Raw genomic sequence first — 15881 nt, 5'->3', positions numbered from 1 at the left:
TTGAGATGTGATGAAAGGAAAGCAGTATATTATGATACCCCTTTGCTTTAGTGCTTGGTGTGTCCCACCAAACATTCTCAAACAGAAACTATACAGACACGCTTTATCTATATGTTATGTGTACAACAGCCAAAACTAATCTGTTCTCAGAGGCTGAGTCAATAGTTCACCGAGAGCATTTCCAGTGAGGTGCCATCTGAATCTGACATGGATGCGATTTGTTCAAACCCCTTCTGCTTCTAGTTAACACCTTCAGCTAAAAGGAATGCAAAAGTAAGGGTATTTTCAAAAAAATGGTCTGATAATACTGAACTAAGAAAGCAGAAAATATTGGTAACAAGATTAGCATACAAAATTATTTTCACAAACTGAAGAGACGATCTAAAAATCCACAAGACAGATTTCAGTAAAGGAAAGTGTGTGGTGGTATACTTAGGAGAATTCAAAAATACAAATGCAAGATGGAGAATAACCAGGTAAACAGTGAGTCAGGAGACAAAGATCAGCATTTGTAGTGGATCACGGGCTGAATTAAGTAAAAAACATTGCTAACTTCCAAAACCTGCAATTCTCATACCGCCATGCGTTAATATGAGTACCACCTGTACTGTATAATACATAGTTTTCTACTCTAATGTTATTTGTAGTACTGATAAAGGTTGTCCTGGATGAATATATCAAAGATTTTTCTGTCAATTTAGACATGGTCTGGAAGAGAGCAAATAGTAAAACTCGGAAAATATTGGCCAACGGAGGCACTTTGTCCTGCAAGACCCACGTCTTCCTACACGTAAAGGTTGTTACAAAGAGAAAAATTATTTCTAGCTTTCCGTATCAGCTGACAAGGCAGCAAGATGATAGTGACTAAGAGTCCCCAATTTCTAATAACTGAATTTATAACCACTTCCCAGAAATGCACTATTGAATATATTATGAAGAGACCTAAATCTTGAACTTTCAACTGAAGGCAGAATAACCCCTCCCCAATCATTACTTACCATTTGTCACTGCATTATAACTTTTTCCATGGTAGTCACTATGAACTTCTAACTCTCGACCATCCCTTCTTTCAAAGTACAGAAATAAGCAGACCAACAAGAAGTCTACTTGGTTGCTTTATCTAGAAATACACCTCAAAGGTCAGCTATTCAGTAATAATGTATTACTGGAACAACAGCCCATACCCATGCTAAACTTAAGACTCCTCAATATGAGTTTACTCAGAAGAGCATCTGCATTCCCCTAAAAAACCATGATGTTCAAACAGCACAGGCTGTCACTGATGGTTTATTATGCTCAAATTTTGGCCAGGAAGATCAGTTTCACCCTGGAGATCAGGAAGCAGGTCCTGAAGAGTATTTGCACTACAGCCATTCTCCTTTAATTTATCATTATTAGTTAGAATTAAGTAGAGATCAAGATTACTTCTCTTGCACAGAATGAGCTCTTCACCACTGGAAACCTTCATTACTCAAATCCATTACATTGCTCAAGGACTAAAAAAGCCAATGCTCTCAAGTGCTCAAAGATCAATTTTTCACCTCATAAGTCTGACATAACCTAAGCATGTATTAACTAACACCTGCCACCTTTACTGGCCACAGTGACATACCAAGGTTAAATCAATCAGCTCTTACTTTCAGTCCACAAGTTTATGATATGTTAACAAATACTTCATACTATAAGACATAAATAATAAATTTCAAAAGACATAATATGCAAGGAACTTATATAAACCACATTAGTATAGATAATTAATTATGGCTTTCATATATTAAACTTCTGGTGTAATGTGCATAAAGTTGTATTTCTGATTCACTAAAACAATTTCATTGTTTCCGTAAGTCAGTAAGAACCATGCACGCAGTCTTCCAATGAGTGAAGTGAATGTTGATTAGTTTCCTAATTGAAAGATTGATGCATTCAGCTAAACATTGAGCATTACTTTTAATGTGCTCAAAACTGTTTAGCCCAAGTTCAGTTTTTGATGCGATGGTTTCTTTAACTCCAGCAAACACACAACATAGAAACCCAAATGTTAAAACACACAATTCAGTTGCATGCAGCTTAGCTAGCAACCCTGACAGCTTACAGGCTAGCATCAATCTCAACAAGAGAAAATTTGTGGTGGAAGCTGGAGGTTTTTCATAAACAAAAGGCAACTGTAGTGAAATCATCTTCATAAAACTCGGTTTCATAAGAGTCATAACTTTCACGGTATTGAAATGTTATCATCACTACCATGTTTAAACATGTTCTTTGCAATTATTCCTTCTCCATATGTGTACAGAAAGAAATCACTATCCTGCTTCTATGCCTAGGAAGTTACCTTGATAATAGCTTCTTGTCAAAATGAAAGGGATAATCACTCTTTTTTTAAGATCACTATTTACTTCAACAGTGATGTATTCTTAATAGCTACAGGAGAAAAAAAAAAAAAAAGAACTTTCTCTTAAATTTATCCTGTTCCACTATTTTTTATGTTTCTATGAAACAATATTAACTTCACAGTCAAGATTAAATGTTTGTTTACCAGCAACAGCAAGAAGCAGCGCATTTCTGGTTTACCATTTGCAGTGGTGTTTTTAAAGCTGAAATTTGATTTCAGAAGAATTAGATGTGGCAAACACAGGGACACTGATCACCCAGACACCGAGAAGGGTGGATGTACTACCCTCCGATTAGAGCATCCCTGACCTAGTATCGCAGGGCAGCAGTCGTGGGAGCATTGTGCAGCCCCCATGACAAGAGAGATACATCCAAGTATACATCTCCTGAAATATTTTAGGCACAGCATTAACACTCCTTGATACAGCATCTGTTAAATTTGTATCTAATTTTCTCTGTGGGTCATGGATTTAACAGGCTGCCTACTATACTTTCCCTGGTCACACAGCGTACTCACTGACATGTGAGAGGTTTTAGAAAACGTGACAGTAACTTATTCAAAGCTGTTCTTTTCCTGAAGAAACGGCCATTTCAGTCAGACATTGTACAACTGCCACTCTTCCAAATTAAAAAAAAAATCCTCCAATGACCTAACAACAACGAAACAAGCAAGCCCGAGCATCTAAAAATGGGCATTTGGATCAACTGGTTTAAAAAAAAAAAAATTAAGAAAAAAAAAAAATCAAAGCCGTGTTAAAAAACTGTCATCTCAAAATTAACACTCACATGATGGAAAAGCGTAGCACAGTGCTTCTGTTGTTAAGGGACTAAGAGTGGAAGCGTGCAAGTCTTCCGCACTCTCCCATTTTTGCAGCCCCGTGTTTTCGTACACCGTTAAGTGAGCCTTATAAGTAGCTGCCCTCAGGCGAACTGCAGCTCAGTTGATACTTGCCAAGGGGGAGTTTGAGGCCATTTTTCCCGCTTTTCCCCGCGGGTCAGAAATCGGGACAAAGCCTGTCCCCGCAGGCGGATCCCGAGGGCCTTTGGGCGGGGGGCGGAGCTCGGGCGAGGGTTACCTCAGCCCCGCGGCCGCGCTTCAGCGCAGGCCCTTCCGCGAACGCCGCGGGGGCGGTCCGCTTCAGCGGCGGGACGACAACACGCGTGTCCCGCCCGTGTGGTGTGGTGTGGTGTGGTGTGGTGTCGTGGTGCGTGTCCCGTCCCCCGCCGCCCGCCCGGTCCCCCCCGGTGCCGCCGCGCGCGGGACTCACTTGATGACCGTTCCTTTGGCGCCCCCTGCCGTGGTGAGCATGACGCGGGTGGTGAGGCTGCCGCGCAGGTCCTCCTGGTCCAGGCCCAGCAGCGCCGCGCAGCACTCCAGCGCCGGCTGGCTCCGCGGCCTCAGCGTGCAGCCCCCTGCGTGGGAGAGGGGTCAGACCGGCGCCCGGCCGCAGCCAGGCCCTGCCGGGCGGCGGGCGGGCAGCCACGGACACGCTCCCTCTCGCTCGTCTTAAAAGCGTGCCTCCTAACGTCGCTGCTGCAGCAGCAGCTGCCCGGCCGGCACCGTCAGCCGCCGTTCTAGGAAAAACACTGAACCGGTGGTGACGGTCTTGCCGTGACGGCTAGAGGTGACACCAACTTTGAAGGAATTAAAGTTTGCCCCTGGAAACTGCTTCACATATTACATGCAAAGAGTCAGCTCTCAAAAACAAGAACACCCCCAAAAACCCAACAACAACAACAACAAAAAAACAAACCACCCCCCCCCCAAACCCAACAACAACAAACAAAAAAGCACCACCCAAAAACTACAGATGAAATTCTGTGTTTCTAGGACATTGCTCTAAACATGGGCTGTTCGAAAGCTAACCTGCTTGTAAGTGAAAGAACTATCCCGATGCTAATACCTAGAAACTAACTGCAGGGATTTAAACTTTCAGATTTCGATGTTCCTGTAATCCTCCAGACTTCCTTGCTATGCAACAGCAGTGCCTGGCACGGCAGACTCCTAGCACTTACATTTTCAGATACTGGTATGTACATTTTCCTGGGTAAACAGCCGAGAGGTGTGCTTCCTTCTGCTCTGCCCCACACCCTTCGCGCCAGAGCTCATCCAGCCACTACAGCTTCGTAAATCTCTCACTGAAGCGCTCAAACACTTTAGCAACAGCTAACACTTAATTACATATGCCAGGATTACAACATTTATTTCCTGTTGTTCTCATTAAATTTTTTTCCTACAGGTAAGCGAAGAGACCAAAGGGCATAACTAACTAGTCAAACATTGCTTGAATTCCTTACTCTACAATGACACTAAGCAAAAAAACAAAAAGGGGGGGGGGGAAGGAGTCCTTAAAAGATTAGGGCTTTTGTGACTTGATTTTGGAAGCTCTGAAACACCATCTGACCTGTAGTAAACAGCTTTTGTTTGGCGTTTCCCAGGTTTTTGAAACAGCAACAGAACTTCAGAGGGTCTCTGGTAAGAGACAGACTGCCTGGAGCAGTTCAAATGCACACCTGTGTGTACACATGCAAGGTGAGAGCAGAATAAAGCCTGTATTTGCAATAAACACTTTAGAAGTTCAGTAACTTATTCCAGAAAAAAATGGGTTTGAATTTCAGCATTCAGAGAAAAAAAAAAGTTTTCTGGTGTCCTCCTTCCCTTCTCTAAACGCTCACTTTCCTCACCATCTGTGGTTCCCCCTGTCCTTGTTTGTTTGCCTCCTGAAACTGCCTCTCCACTCACATTTGCACCTTTTTCCCTGTCCCACCTTGTCAACCCCAAAGTCCCAACTCACAGAAGGCCAAAACAGGGAAGCTCCCTGCCAGCTTACTGCCAAGGCCCGTGAAGCCACTACCCTTTTCTACACCCACATCTTCCCAGATTCATTCATGTTAATCATGTTCATTTCAGTCATCTTCATGAAGATGGCAAGATCATGAATTGACACTGGGGAGGTTCTGATTTGACCCAAGGAAAAAAAAAAAAAAAGGAGGAAAAGAAGAAAAAAGACTAGAAAAAAAAAGAAAAAAACCCACCTCCTCTGTGACAACCCTAAGCTACCCGGTCTGAATTCAGTCTTGGCCCTGCTTTGACCAGGACACATTGGACTAGAGACCTCCCCTGATCTCTTCTGTGGTGATTCTGTGCTTGGGGTTGGGAGCTAGCGAACCTGTAAGGCTAGTACTCATTTAATTCATCATTCAAACACCTTTTAAAAATGTTCTTTGGCATGCCCTTCCTAGCAACTTTACCAAATTTGGCAGGAGCTATACATACCTGAAGTAGGACTAAGAGGAACCAATTTCACTCTATCTTGTGTATCTTGCAACTCAAGATAAAGATCTGCATACCCATCTTTTCTATTATAGTTGTATTTGTAGTATGTCCAGACTGGGAGTTTCTTCTGTCTTTCAGGAATATATGGACAGCAGTTCTCAACTCAGAGAGGCTGATTTCAGTAGTGAGGTAAGAACGACCATTCCCAAAATACTCATTCCCTATCCTCAACCTTCCTGCACATTCTGCTACTATTGTACCAACTCATCTTGTGAATGACATCTTAAAATTAGGAAGTTTACATTTACTTAAGTTTTTTGCTGTAACATTTTTCCTCACCTTTCAAAATACTAACATGATGGTATTTTTGGAAGCCAAAGGACATAATGCCTTTCCCTGCACATGGAATTGCTAATTTCAAGATGTTTTCATGATATTAGCAAGAAGTTTGACTTTAAAAAATTATTATTAAAATACAAGTACTGTTTTGAGACACAAAATGTCTCATATCAAACTTTGCACTGAACAATTTCTTGAACAATTTCAGTGACAGCCCATTTGCTTTCAGAGCATGTAAAGAAGTACAACTTTAAAACAAATAGGTAAACTTGACTTCAAAATGGGGTCAATTAAAACTGAATTACCCTTGAGCACAAGGCAGCTTTCTAAAGCAATAATTCACATGGAAAGGAATCAACTGTAATCAAGAGACATTTTCAGCATTTTTACAGAGAACAATTTAAGTTTCATCTAACCTGAAGTGCTCCCAGCTTCCTCAAAATCAATATTTCCAAGGTGAAGGACACCAGCCACTACTCTAAAAAGATCAAGTTTTTCTGCATCATCCAGACCAATCTTTTTCATTGCTGTGCACATTCTGTTGAAATCTCCATGATCATCTAAGAGTGGATCCTTCAAAGAACCTGCCTTGAGATACTATAAAACAACAAGATAAACCAAAAATTCAGTAAGTGGTTTACGCAAATGTAAGCCATTATTTCCAGTCAAGAATAAACCATAACAAAAAGCATAAAAGAAGCATGCCAAACTAAGTAGAGATTAGAGCTCTTCATACAATACAGGCTTTGCAAGAACCCTGATTTATTTTAATTTGTTGATACTTTGAAGCATGATCTTCAAAATTCAACTTCAAAGCAAACTTCAAAATATCTTCAGAAAGCAGAAGTTGGAGAACGTGACAGCTAAGGACAGGGGAATACTGGATAGTGAGCAGTGGAAAGGAAGACTTTGGCGAAGAGAGTTATCCAAACATTTATAACAGAGGAGTGCTTCTAGCCCCTAGCAGTTGAAAGACGATTGAGGTCCTCGTAATAGGATGACAGAAAGTCTGACAGGCCATGGGAAAGGAGTATAGGACAAATCAGAACTGGAAGAGTTATCCCTATCCTAAAGAGACTTATTTAGAGAAATATACTTGTTAATGTTTGCTGGTGATTAAGAAACAGAAAAGTCGTTTGCAGTGTTCTATGGGTTAGAAGAAAACCAGCTATGTTTTAAAAAGCCAATAGAACATTTTGCTGATTTTCCTAATTTAAATACATCAAAAGCCATTTTAACTATTAATGGGTTTAAATAGTAGATAGTAACACATCTGCATGCAATCAAGAGACTAACTGAACATGCACAGACTGAGCTATGTTTTTACAGTTACTTTAAAATGTTTTCAACTAAAAAGAGTAATTAACTTTAAGTAAAAGGCTTGTCAATATCAAATAAGCTAACATGATTTTTATCAAAACAAAACACCACATGCATCTGAAAAATTCACTTCACACAACATTTAGACACATCAATAAAATTAAACTACATCTTAATTATGTAAAATGATCACCTCATCTTCCTGATAAGGAAAACAGAAAAATAATTTAAGTATTAATTGACTATTCCAGCTACTTTTATTAAAATACTCTTAATATTCTTCATAGAATGACAGAGCAAATATAAAATCTCTGATTTAAAAACCTGAACAATGCAGTATATTTCCTGTTTAAGTGGCTAGACTAGGTTTAAATATCATTGAAATTTGATCCTTTATTAAGCCTTCAAATTGACATGGCTGTAACCTACAGGTATTATGGCATCATATGTTCCACTACTTAATGTCTAATACATACTTTCAGAATTATTCTCTCAGTATGTTTTGATTTAGACAAACACTTATTTCAAATTAAGTCCTTTAGAGGACACATTTTATGACAGAACACCCACCTGTAAATCCCATCAATAACAGAAGATTGCAAAGGTTCATCTTCCAGTAGCAAGAATAAGTGAATGTTGATACTTTATGCCTACATAAATGACCAACTTCACTACAAATCTTCATTTAAGGCAAATTAGGTAAACAAGAGGCAAAATCTCCCAACCATCTCTTCGTCTATATGCTTGACGAGAATTAAGTATCTACCAGCTTTCTGCCTCACAGTAATACCAAATCAGCATTTCTGTATCTCACGCTCCACCATCCCTGATTATAGAAAATAGCCTACATTCAAGCAAAAGAAATTGGCATTATGTGCTCAGTATGACAACATACAAACACTAGAAATCCAGGAGTAGACTTAACAATGTTGACTTGAGCAGAGGAAGTATCTATACCATCTCTCACAGCTAGCCACAAGCTACGTACAAGCTTAAGCCAAAGTTCTCAAATCTATAAGAGATGGCCATGGCCATTGAGGGAGAGAAGCTCGAGTGAAGTTATCTTTGTATTTTTCCACATGTATATGCAGCTTGCCCTGCTACTGAATCACAAGTACAGATTTGATTAAGATTTGAAATATCTTCCAGCTATACTTTAGGTATGAATAGATGAAAATTGTATTAGAGAGCAGAGTGGAAGTTTAATGAAGTGTTTAAACAACTTCCAATTGACATATACTATTAATTTGGATTAAATTCTTTAATGTCCTCATGTGAAAAAGCTCAAAGGTTTAAATGCTACAAATTCTGGTCATTCCAGTTTTAAAAAATGTAAACAGAGATGGAGAAAGAGGAAAGAAGTGTTTTGAAGTTTCACACTTTCTTCCAGAAACTGCCATACTCTGCCATAAGTAACAGTTCATAGCAAGGGGACAACAAAAAACCAATAAAGAATGCAGTATACTGGGGAGGCAGATACACTCGTGCTGGAAGTGAGGTGGCACTAATGTTTTATAAAACAGTTTGGAACATCACTTCAAAAATCCAGACAGTAAAAATGGCTCTGGAAAAAACTACTGCTTCTGACCTATTCCTTGCAGTACTAAGATTTAAAAAGAAAATTACAAGTAGTCTTGGATAGATTTTTGTTTTCCACAGAACACAAGCTGCATCATTAAGTGTTGTATTATAATAAGAATGAAAAGGAAACAATTTTATATACTGTTCCATTTGGGATTTTAAGGTGCATGTTAAAATGTTTTTCTAGGACTGAACTCGAAAACCAGAGTTTGGAATATAACAGCTTTGACAGTACCCATTTAGACCTATAAAGATGTGTAAAATGAACATTTCATTCCACACTGTAAAACCATAATCATAATTTTGAACTCTTATCTGCATTAGTTAATGATATAAACTAACTGAAGATACAAACATACCTCAGGACTCTTGCGATTTTGCAAAATCTGCTTGTCTGTTTCTTTGGTAGCAAAGTATCTGGTACAGCCTCGATTTAAATACTGTAACAATAAAAAAGTAGAAATTTATACTTAAAGAAAGAAATAAGGAAGATATATGCTTTTATTTAAGGCTTGTTCTACATAGCTTGATTTAATCATACGATAACAAAAACACAGTAGGTATTCAGAATTCATTCCTTGAAAATGTATTCATTTACATCTACAAAATTACAGAGGTGCAACAGTAACAGACTTCTGTTGAAAGCTTCTTGATTTTGACAACTAAAATACTTTTTGACACAGTGGGATATTCATTTTGTTAAGTCCCACAATGTTTTCTTAACGTTTGACTCTACTAAACCTATTAATGGAGTCTGGGATTACAGAAAAGACAATCGAAATTAGGAACCACGAAAATAAATTTTCTGGCCTATGCGTAATACCAAACTTTACTAATTGTTTCCTCACCAGTGAAATATTTCTATGGGTAGTAAGAGACATAGCATATTAAAAAGCTTGAGGAGTATTAAAAGCTTATAACATGGTACAAGCAGAAGCCTAATTCAGTATCTGGCTTCTGATAACCACCTCATGTTGGATAGGAAAGGGAATAGACCAGGCATTCAGATAATGACTGACACTTCCAGCAAATTGAGATCGCCAGCTTTTTCTTTCTAATTCGTTCAGCTGAAAGTAAGAACTCTGTCCAAAAGCTTGGACAGAGCCCTTTGTCTAAAGGAAGTGAACTGATTCTTTGCTCTAGCCCGTGAACAAAGGAGATGTTTTCAACGAGGTGAACACAGATAATTCTATATTTTGACTAAAATTTATATACAAAATTCTAGAAAATAAAATATTCTTCAAAGCATTTCTATCAGCAGAAGAAAACTAGGTGACAAATTTAATATTAAAACAAAGTGACAAGAAACACTGTTCAAAGTTAGTTTGGTGTTCAACAAAATATCAAAAAGTATTTTTTATCAGCCAATAAGAATGCAAAGCCCAGCATATTTTAAACACCATATATCCCTGTATTAGAGTATTAGTAACACGATCCCAGAAACTGGGGATGGGAAGTGAAAAATGTTGTACTTTTCAAGAAGGGAGTGTGGAAACTTATCTGACAGGCTAAGAATGTGAACCACCATGGTATTCAATAATAACCTGTGTAGGAGACATCTAGTCACAAGAAAACGCATTTCATTTGAAAGCTAAAAACTCAAGTAAATTTACATACTAAATCTAGGAGAAATTATATTTTTAAAGCACACAAATACGCTGCTTGAGGTTATCATATATAACATCTAAATACCATTGTAATTTATTTTTTTTTCCCCAGGGGAACTGCGGGGGAAGGATGAACTAACAGAGAGGTAATCCCCATCAGCGTTGCTGAAATCCAGACAACAGGTCAGGCAGGTGCAGCCAGTGCAGTTGCCTTGGTTCACAATGCATGGGGAGGAGATTACAAGGGATCACTTAAATCAAGGGGAAGCCAGCCTACTGGGGGAAAAAAAGAGCATTAAGTTATCCTTTGTCTTTTATTATTGTTTCACTTCTGTGAAAAATGAGAATTACCTTAGATTTGAGATAGTCCTATTTTCAAGTGAGTGCAGCTCAAGAGAAACCAGGCATTGAGCAAAACACACTTGAGTGTTAGGACCCAAGCTAGCCCTAATTTGGACTTTGACTTGATAAACTACAATGCAGAAGACAAGTGGCACAATAGAGCCAATGCAAAACTGTGTCTTTAGGGATAGACTTTTCTAAATAACCAATTTAAGAGTATTATTTTTTTCCTGAATGTTTTTCTTGTCCAAAAAATTAACATTACTATCAAAACACTGATCAATCATCAAACCTTGCTTACTATAATATCACCGTCTATTATTAGAAGCTTGAAAGATGGTATTTCCATGAAATTTGAACCAGCAGACATACAGTTAACAAAAAACCTGGTAAAAAAAGTGACACAAGTGTGATTATTCGGAGCCATTTTATCATAAAACCCAAAGCAGCAAATGAGAACAAAGAACACGGGAAAAAAATAATCCTGACAAAAGCAATACAAATTTAGGAAGAAAATTAACCTTTTACAGTTGTTTTGGGTTTTTTTCCTAAAAATTTCCTATGAAGTTACTTCATGAAAGATACTTCATGAAAATTTAGTGCAATATGACTAATAAACTTTAAGTATATTTATATTAATTTACAAACATACAAAGATGAAAATGATCCTAAGGTGTTTGTTTTTTTAATTAAAGATAATCTACTTTAACGTCAAAAGGGAAAAAAAATTATGAAATATTTCAGAATTGTTAACATGCAGAGTGGATCTTTCACATGCAGCAAGGAACTCAGGATTCATATACTAACTTATGGTAAAGCAATAAACATTCTTAATGGAAATGAAAGTACCTGCTGCAAATTTAGCAGAAGTCAAAAAAATTATGTCAGGGTGTGATGAGGCTGGTGTGACTGTAAACTCTTTATAATTGAAACAGGCCAGCGAGTGCCTTCTGTGAAGGCACTCGGGCTGTTCAGTACTATACTGCACCAACCTGATTTTAAGCAGGTTATAATTCTGACCTTGACATCTACAACCTTGTGTGCTCTCATGAGCAGAGTTTTTGATTAAAAAAAAATCCCCAAGAGTGGGCACGCAGCATATTCAGTTCCAGAATTAAAAATCTATTAACTACAAGAAATAAGTTTTAATGGAAAAGTGGCTGCACAATGAAAGTATATATTTGAAAATTTGTTCAAGAGTTTAGCTTTAAAACATACATGAGAATATTGCATAGAATAACTGCACAGTAAAGAAGAAAGTTTTGAAAACTAGCTCCATATGATATGAAAATAAATGGTGCTGGGTTTTTTTGGTTTTCTGGTTTGGGTTTTTTTTTTTTTAAGTATTGTGTTTGTTGGGTGTTTCAAAAGAAAAGCTCTCCTTCTACAGAACAGAAGCAATTCCTTCTTAATAAGTATCTGATCAAGTTTCCATCGCACAATGGAGTACAAATAGATGAACTATAAGAAGATACAAACTAAATATTTACAGAAAGAATATAAGGTCTATAAAGGCCCCTAGGAACACCTTTGAGGAATTAAGAAAACTTTTCCTAAAATACTGCTGTGGCTTTTAGGGAGCAAAATCATCTAGACACCACAGTACAAATGTATGATGTGCACGACATGAACTGCAGCTCTGTGCCCGCTTCCTGGCTCATCACTAAGCAGACTGACTTGGCCAAGCCAAGAGGCAGCAGCAACATGTTCTGTCACCAGTGTCCACCCACCTTCCCTACACCGAGTGCACTAATTTAAGTGTCACCTATGCAAGCACTGCTTTGCATAAAACTAGTAGGAGCTTTGTATCTTTAAGCCTTCTAGCTCTCTGCTGAAAACCAAGTAGGAAGACACACCAACAAAGAAAACTATTAACACAGTAATGTAATTCTTTGTTAGCGGTGCTCCTCACCCCGTTTAAGATCAAGGAAGTCTAAAAAGATGAGAGTCAATTAATTTATATCCTTGTAGTTGTACGTGCTTTCCAGGGTTGTGTTACAAAAGCCTTTCGAACCCACAGCAGGGATTTGGTCCGTGTATTTTAGAGATACACAAAATTCTGCTTCCATGAGATTCCAAGCCAGGCATAAGCCAAGAGACAGTGGAGACAAATGACAGAACACAAGCAAACAACTGACCAGTATTTACCAATAAGATCTGATTTGCCAATATTTTTCTTTTCAGTGGAGGTCAACAAAGCACATGGTGATATTTGTAGGCATTTACAGTTCAAATGTGATTGGCAAAAGGAAAAGAAAAACAAAACTAACCAAAAACCTACCGATATATTTATACATAATTAAATAGCAGGAATAAATGAGTGAAGGCAAAAGTCTTCACCTTACTAGTAAAATGGTGATAACAGTGTAAGACGTGAATAGGCTTAGAAGGGCCTTGAAAGGGACAGCAAAAGCTTGCTTTGAAGGGAAAGAGAAGGGACAATCAGGAAAACAATGAGAAACAGCTGTATCGGTAAAGGTGCACTGGTTGGATGAGAGTTCAATAATATTCGTTCCTCAAGAAAAAAAAATGACTGCAGTAATTGAGATTTAACCACTGAGAAATTAAAAGAGAATTTAAAAATAAGGGAAATGGGGTTGGAGTCCCTCAGGCAAACAGAAAACAAAATAGAGAAAAAATTTTGACTCACAGGAAAGGAAAGAAAGCAAAAGGAAATGTCACGTTATTTGTCAATCATTTCTGAAAACAATTCAATGAAATCTGAACATAGAGAAGGGCAGGAGAAAGAAGGAAAGCTGGAGGAAAAAGTTAACAGTTAAACTGAAGTAGTAAAACTGCTCAGTGGAAAAATGGGAGGAAAAGAATGCAAGAACATAATGGTAGGACAGAAAGCCAGCCTGTTTGTGGGATAGCTACTAGAAACATAACACAGAATCAGGGTTAATCAGGAGAAACCACATAAACTCAGAAAAGGGCAAAACCCCTAAAAATAAAGCATGGGGAGAAGAAGGGAAGGCAGTAAACAAATCAGAAGTCATAAAAACAGGCACACTGGATAGAATTAAAGGGCCCACACTATCCAATTGCTTGTATTCAACCATGACCTCTGCTTCACCCAAGGATTTTATGTTCCTTTCTGAGTTGGGATGACACCACTGTGTATGCTATTTACAAATATGGATGTACATTGCAGCATAACTCACTATTTCATTCTCCCTTCCTTTCCTAACAACTCCTAAAATTCTACTCTGCTTTCTCCCTGCCACTGAACATTAACCTAACATTTTTAAAGAAGTATGCACAATGATTCGAGTCTTACTTCCCCTCTATTTATTTTAAGTTCACTTTCATTTAGGTATAGTTAGGAGTATTACATTCAGCACTGATTTTATGTGTATTTTATTGGCTTCTCCATTACTTGACTGACTGGACCAGTAACAGGTTGTGGAAAGATAGCCAAAACTCAGAAATAGTAAGTAGCCCACACGAAAAAATAAATCAGGTGAAGAAAAACCTAAGAGGGAGGATCATGTTTAATAAATAGAAGTAATCTTGGCAGGAAGAGCTGAGCATGGGCTTCGGGTCAATCAGACATAAAAGGGGGACCTTTCACCTGAAAGGGACTGATGAGTGTTATCGTGTAACATGGAGTGAACAAGAATGACAGAGGAGAATGATGAGAGGAACAGGAGAGACTCAAAACTGGAACAGTACAAATGAGTATGGTGTGATAGGAACAAGGTGCAACAGAGTAGAAAAGACAAGTGATGTGAAAACATGTGGACTGGAACAGAGAAGCACAATGTCTTGGTTTCGGCTGGGATAGAGTTAATTATCTTTCTAGTAGCTGGTACAGTGTTATGTTTTGGGTTCAGTATGAGAAGAATGGTGATAACACACTGATGTTTTCAGTTGTTGCTGAGTGGTGTTTAGACTAAGTCAAGGATTTTTCAGCTTCTCATGCCCAGCCAGCAAGAAGGCTGGAGGGGCACAAGGAGTTGGGAGGGGACACAGCCAGGACAGCTGACCCAAACCGTCCAAAGGGATATTCCATACCATGTGATATCATGCCCAATATATAAACTGGGGGGGAGTTGGCCTGTGGGGGGTGGATCGCTGCTCAGGAACTAACTGGGCATCGGTCAGCGGGTGGTGAGCAACTGCATTGTGCATCACTTGTTTTATGTATCCCAATTCTTTTATTACTATTATTGTCATTTATTATTGTTATTATTATAATTACTCATTTCTTCCTTTCTGTTCTATTAAATGGTTCTTATCTCAACCAAGTTTTACCTTTTTCCCCACTGGGGGGGGGGGAAGTGAGTGAGCAGCTGTGTGGTGCTTAGTTGCTGGCCAGGGTTAAACCACCACACACAACCACCTTGTCACAGTGGTCCGATCCTCGGTGCGAAGCGTAAGGGAAGAATAATTTAAGAGAGAGAATCGTGGGACAAATCCTATGTCCTCCTAAACACATGGTTGGAATAGGAAGAAATAAATGCAGTTTTCAGGACTTAAAAGATGAGTTACCCACAGAACAGTTAGACTACCACCAAGAAATTCACCCTTCACACCTCTAGAAGATCCCATAACAACATTGCTACCCGCTGGGTATGCAACAGGATTTTTTTGGAAAAAGCAAAGATTCCTCAATTTTAAGACATAGAGAAAAAGTATAGGAAATCTTCCAATAAGGAAAAATGACAGGCAGCTTTATTTCAGATTCAAATAGATTTAACAAAAAAAAACTTCTGATTTTTGTAATGGGAAAGAGTCTGTCAAAGATAATAAATACAGATTTTAAGACCTATATGAAAAATCCATGTATGGCAATATGAGAAGCTTTACAAACACTGACTCTGATACTCACCCTGAAGTTGTCAGGAGAGCTTAGGTACAGTTTTTCTCTAATGTCTTCTGGAGCACCAGCACAAAGCCTGTAAAAGATATGGTAATTCCTCTCTTCTTTGCCTTGCACACAGATCCTAGATTTCTCCAGAAGGTAATGTGATACAAATCCACCAACCACCGAGTTCTAGGAGAAAAAAATATTTTTCTGATTA

The 15881-nt window shown here is 38.4% G+C and overlaps 1 protein-coding gene across 5 annotated transcripts in view; it reads right to left on the bottom strand.

Annotated features, from left to right (window-relative positions):
* The window catches only part of MYO6 (myosin VI), a 107154-nt gene that overhangs the window by 45236 nt on the left and 46037 nt on the right, over positions 1-15881 (bottom strand). For all 5 annotated transcript variants that reach the window (XM_069804700.1, XM_069804699.1, XM_069804701.1 and 2 more), the window contains exons 9-12: positions 15689-15853; positions 9265-9345; positions 6421-6601; positions 3657-3801 (exon numbers count right to left, since the gene is read on the bottom strand). In XM_069804700.1, coding sequence (XP_069660801.1) covers positions 3657-3801; positions 6421-6601; positions 9265-9345; positions 15689-15853 — 572 coding nt within the window. The remainder of the gene's footprint in view (positions 1-3656; positions 3802-6420; positions 6602-9264; positions 9346-15688; positions 15854-15881) is intronic.

This window comes from Haliaeetus albicilla, chromosome 17 (genome assembly GCF_947461875.1).
Source record: "Haliaeetus albicilla chromosome 17, bHalAlb1.1, whole genome shotgun sequence".
In the NCBI taxonomy this organism is placed as follows: Eukaryota; Metazoa; Chordata; class Aves; order Accipitriformes; family Accipitridae; genus Haliaeetus; species Haliaeetus albicilla.
Note: the sequence above shows the minus strand (reverse complement) of the source record. Positions and strands in the feature narration are given on the sequence as shown.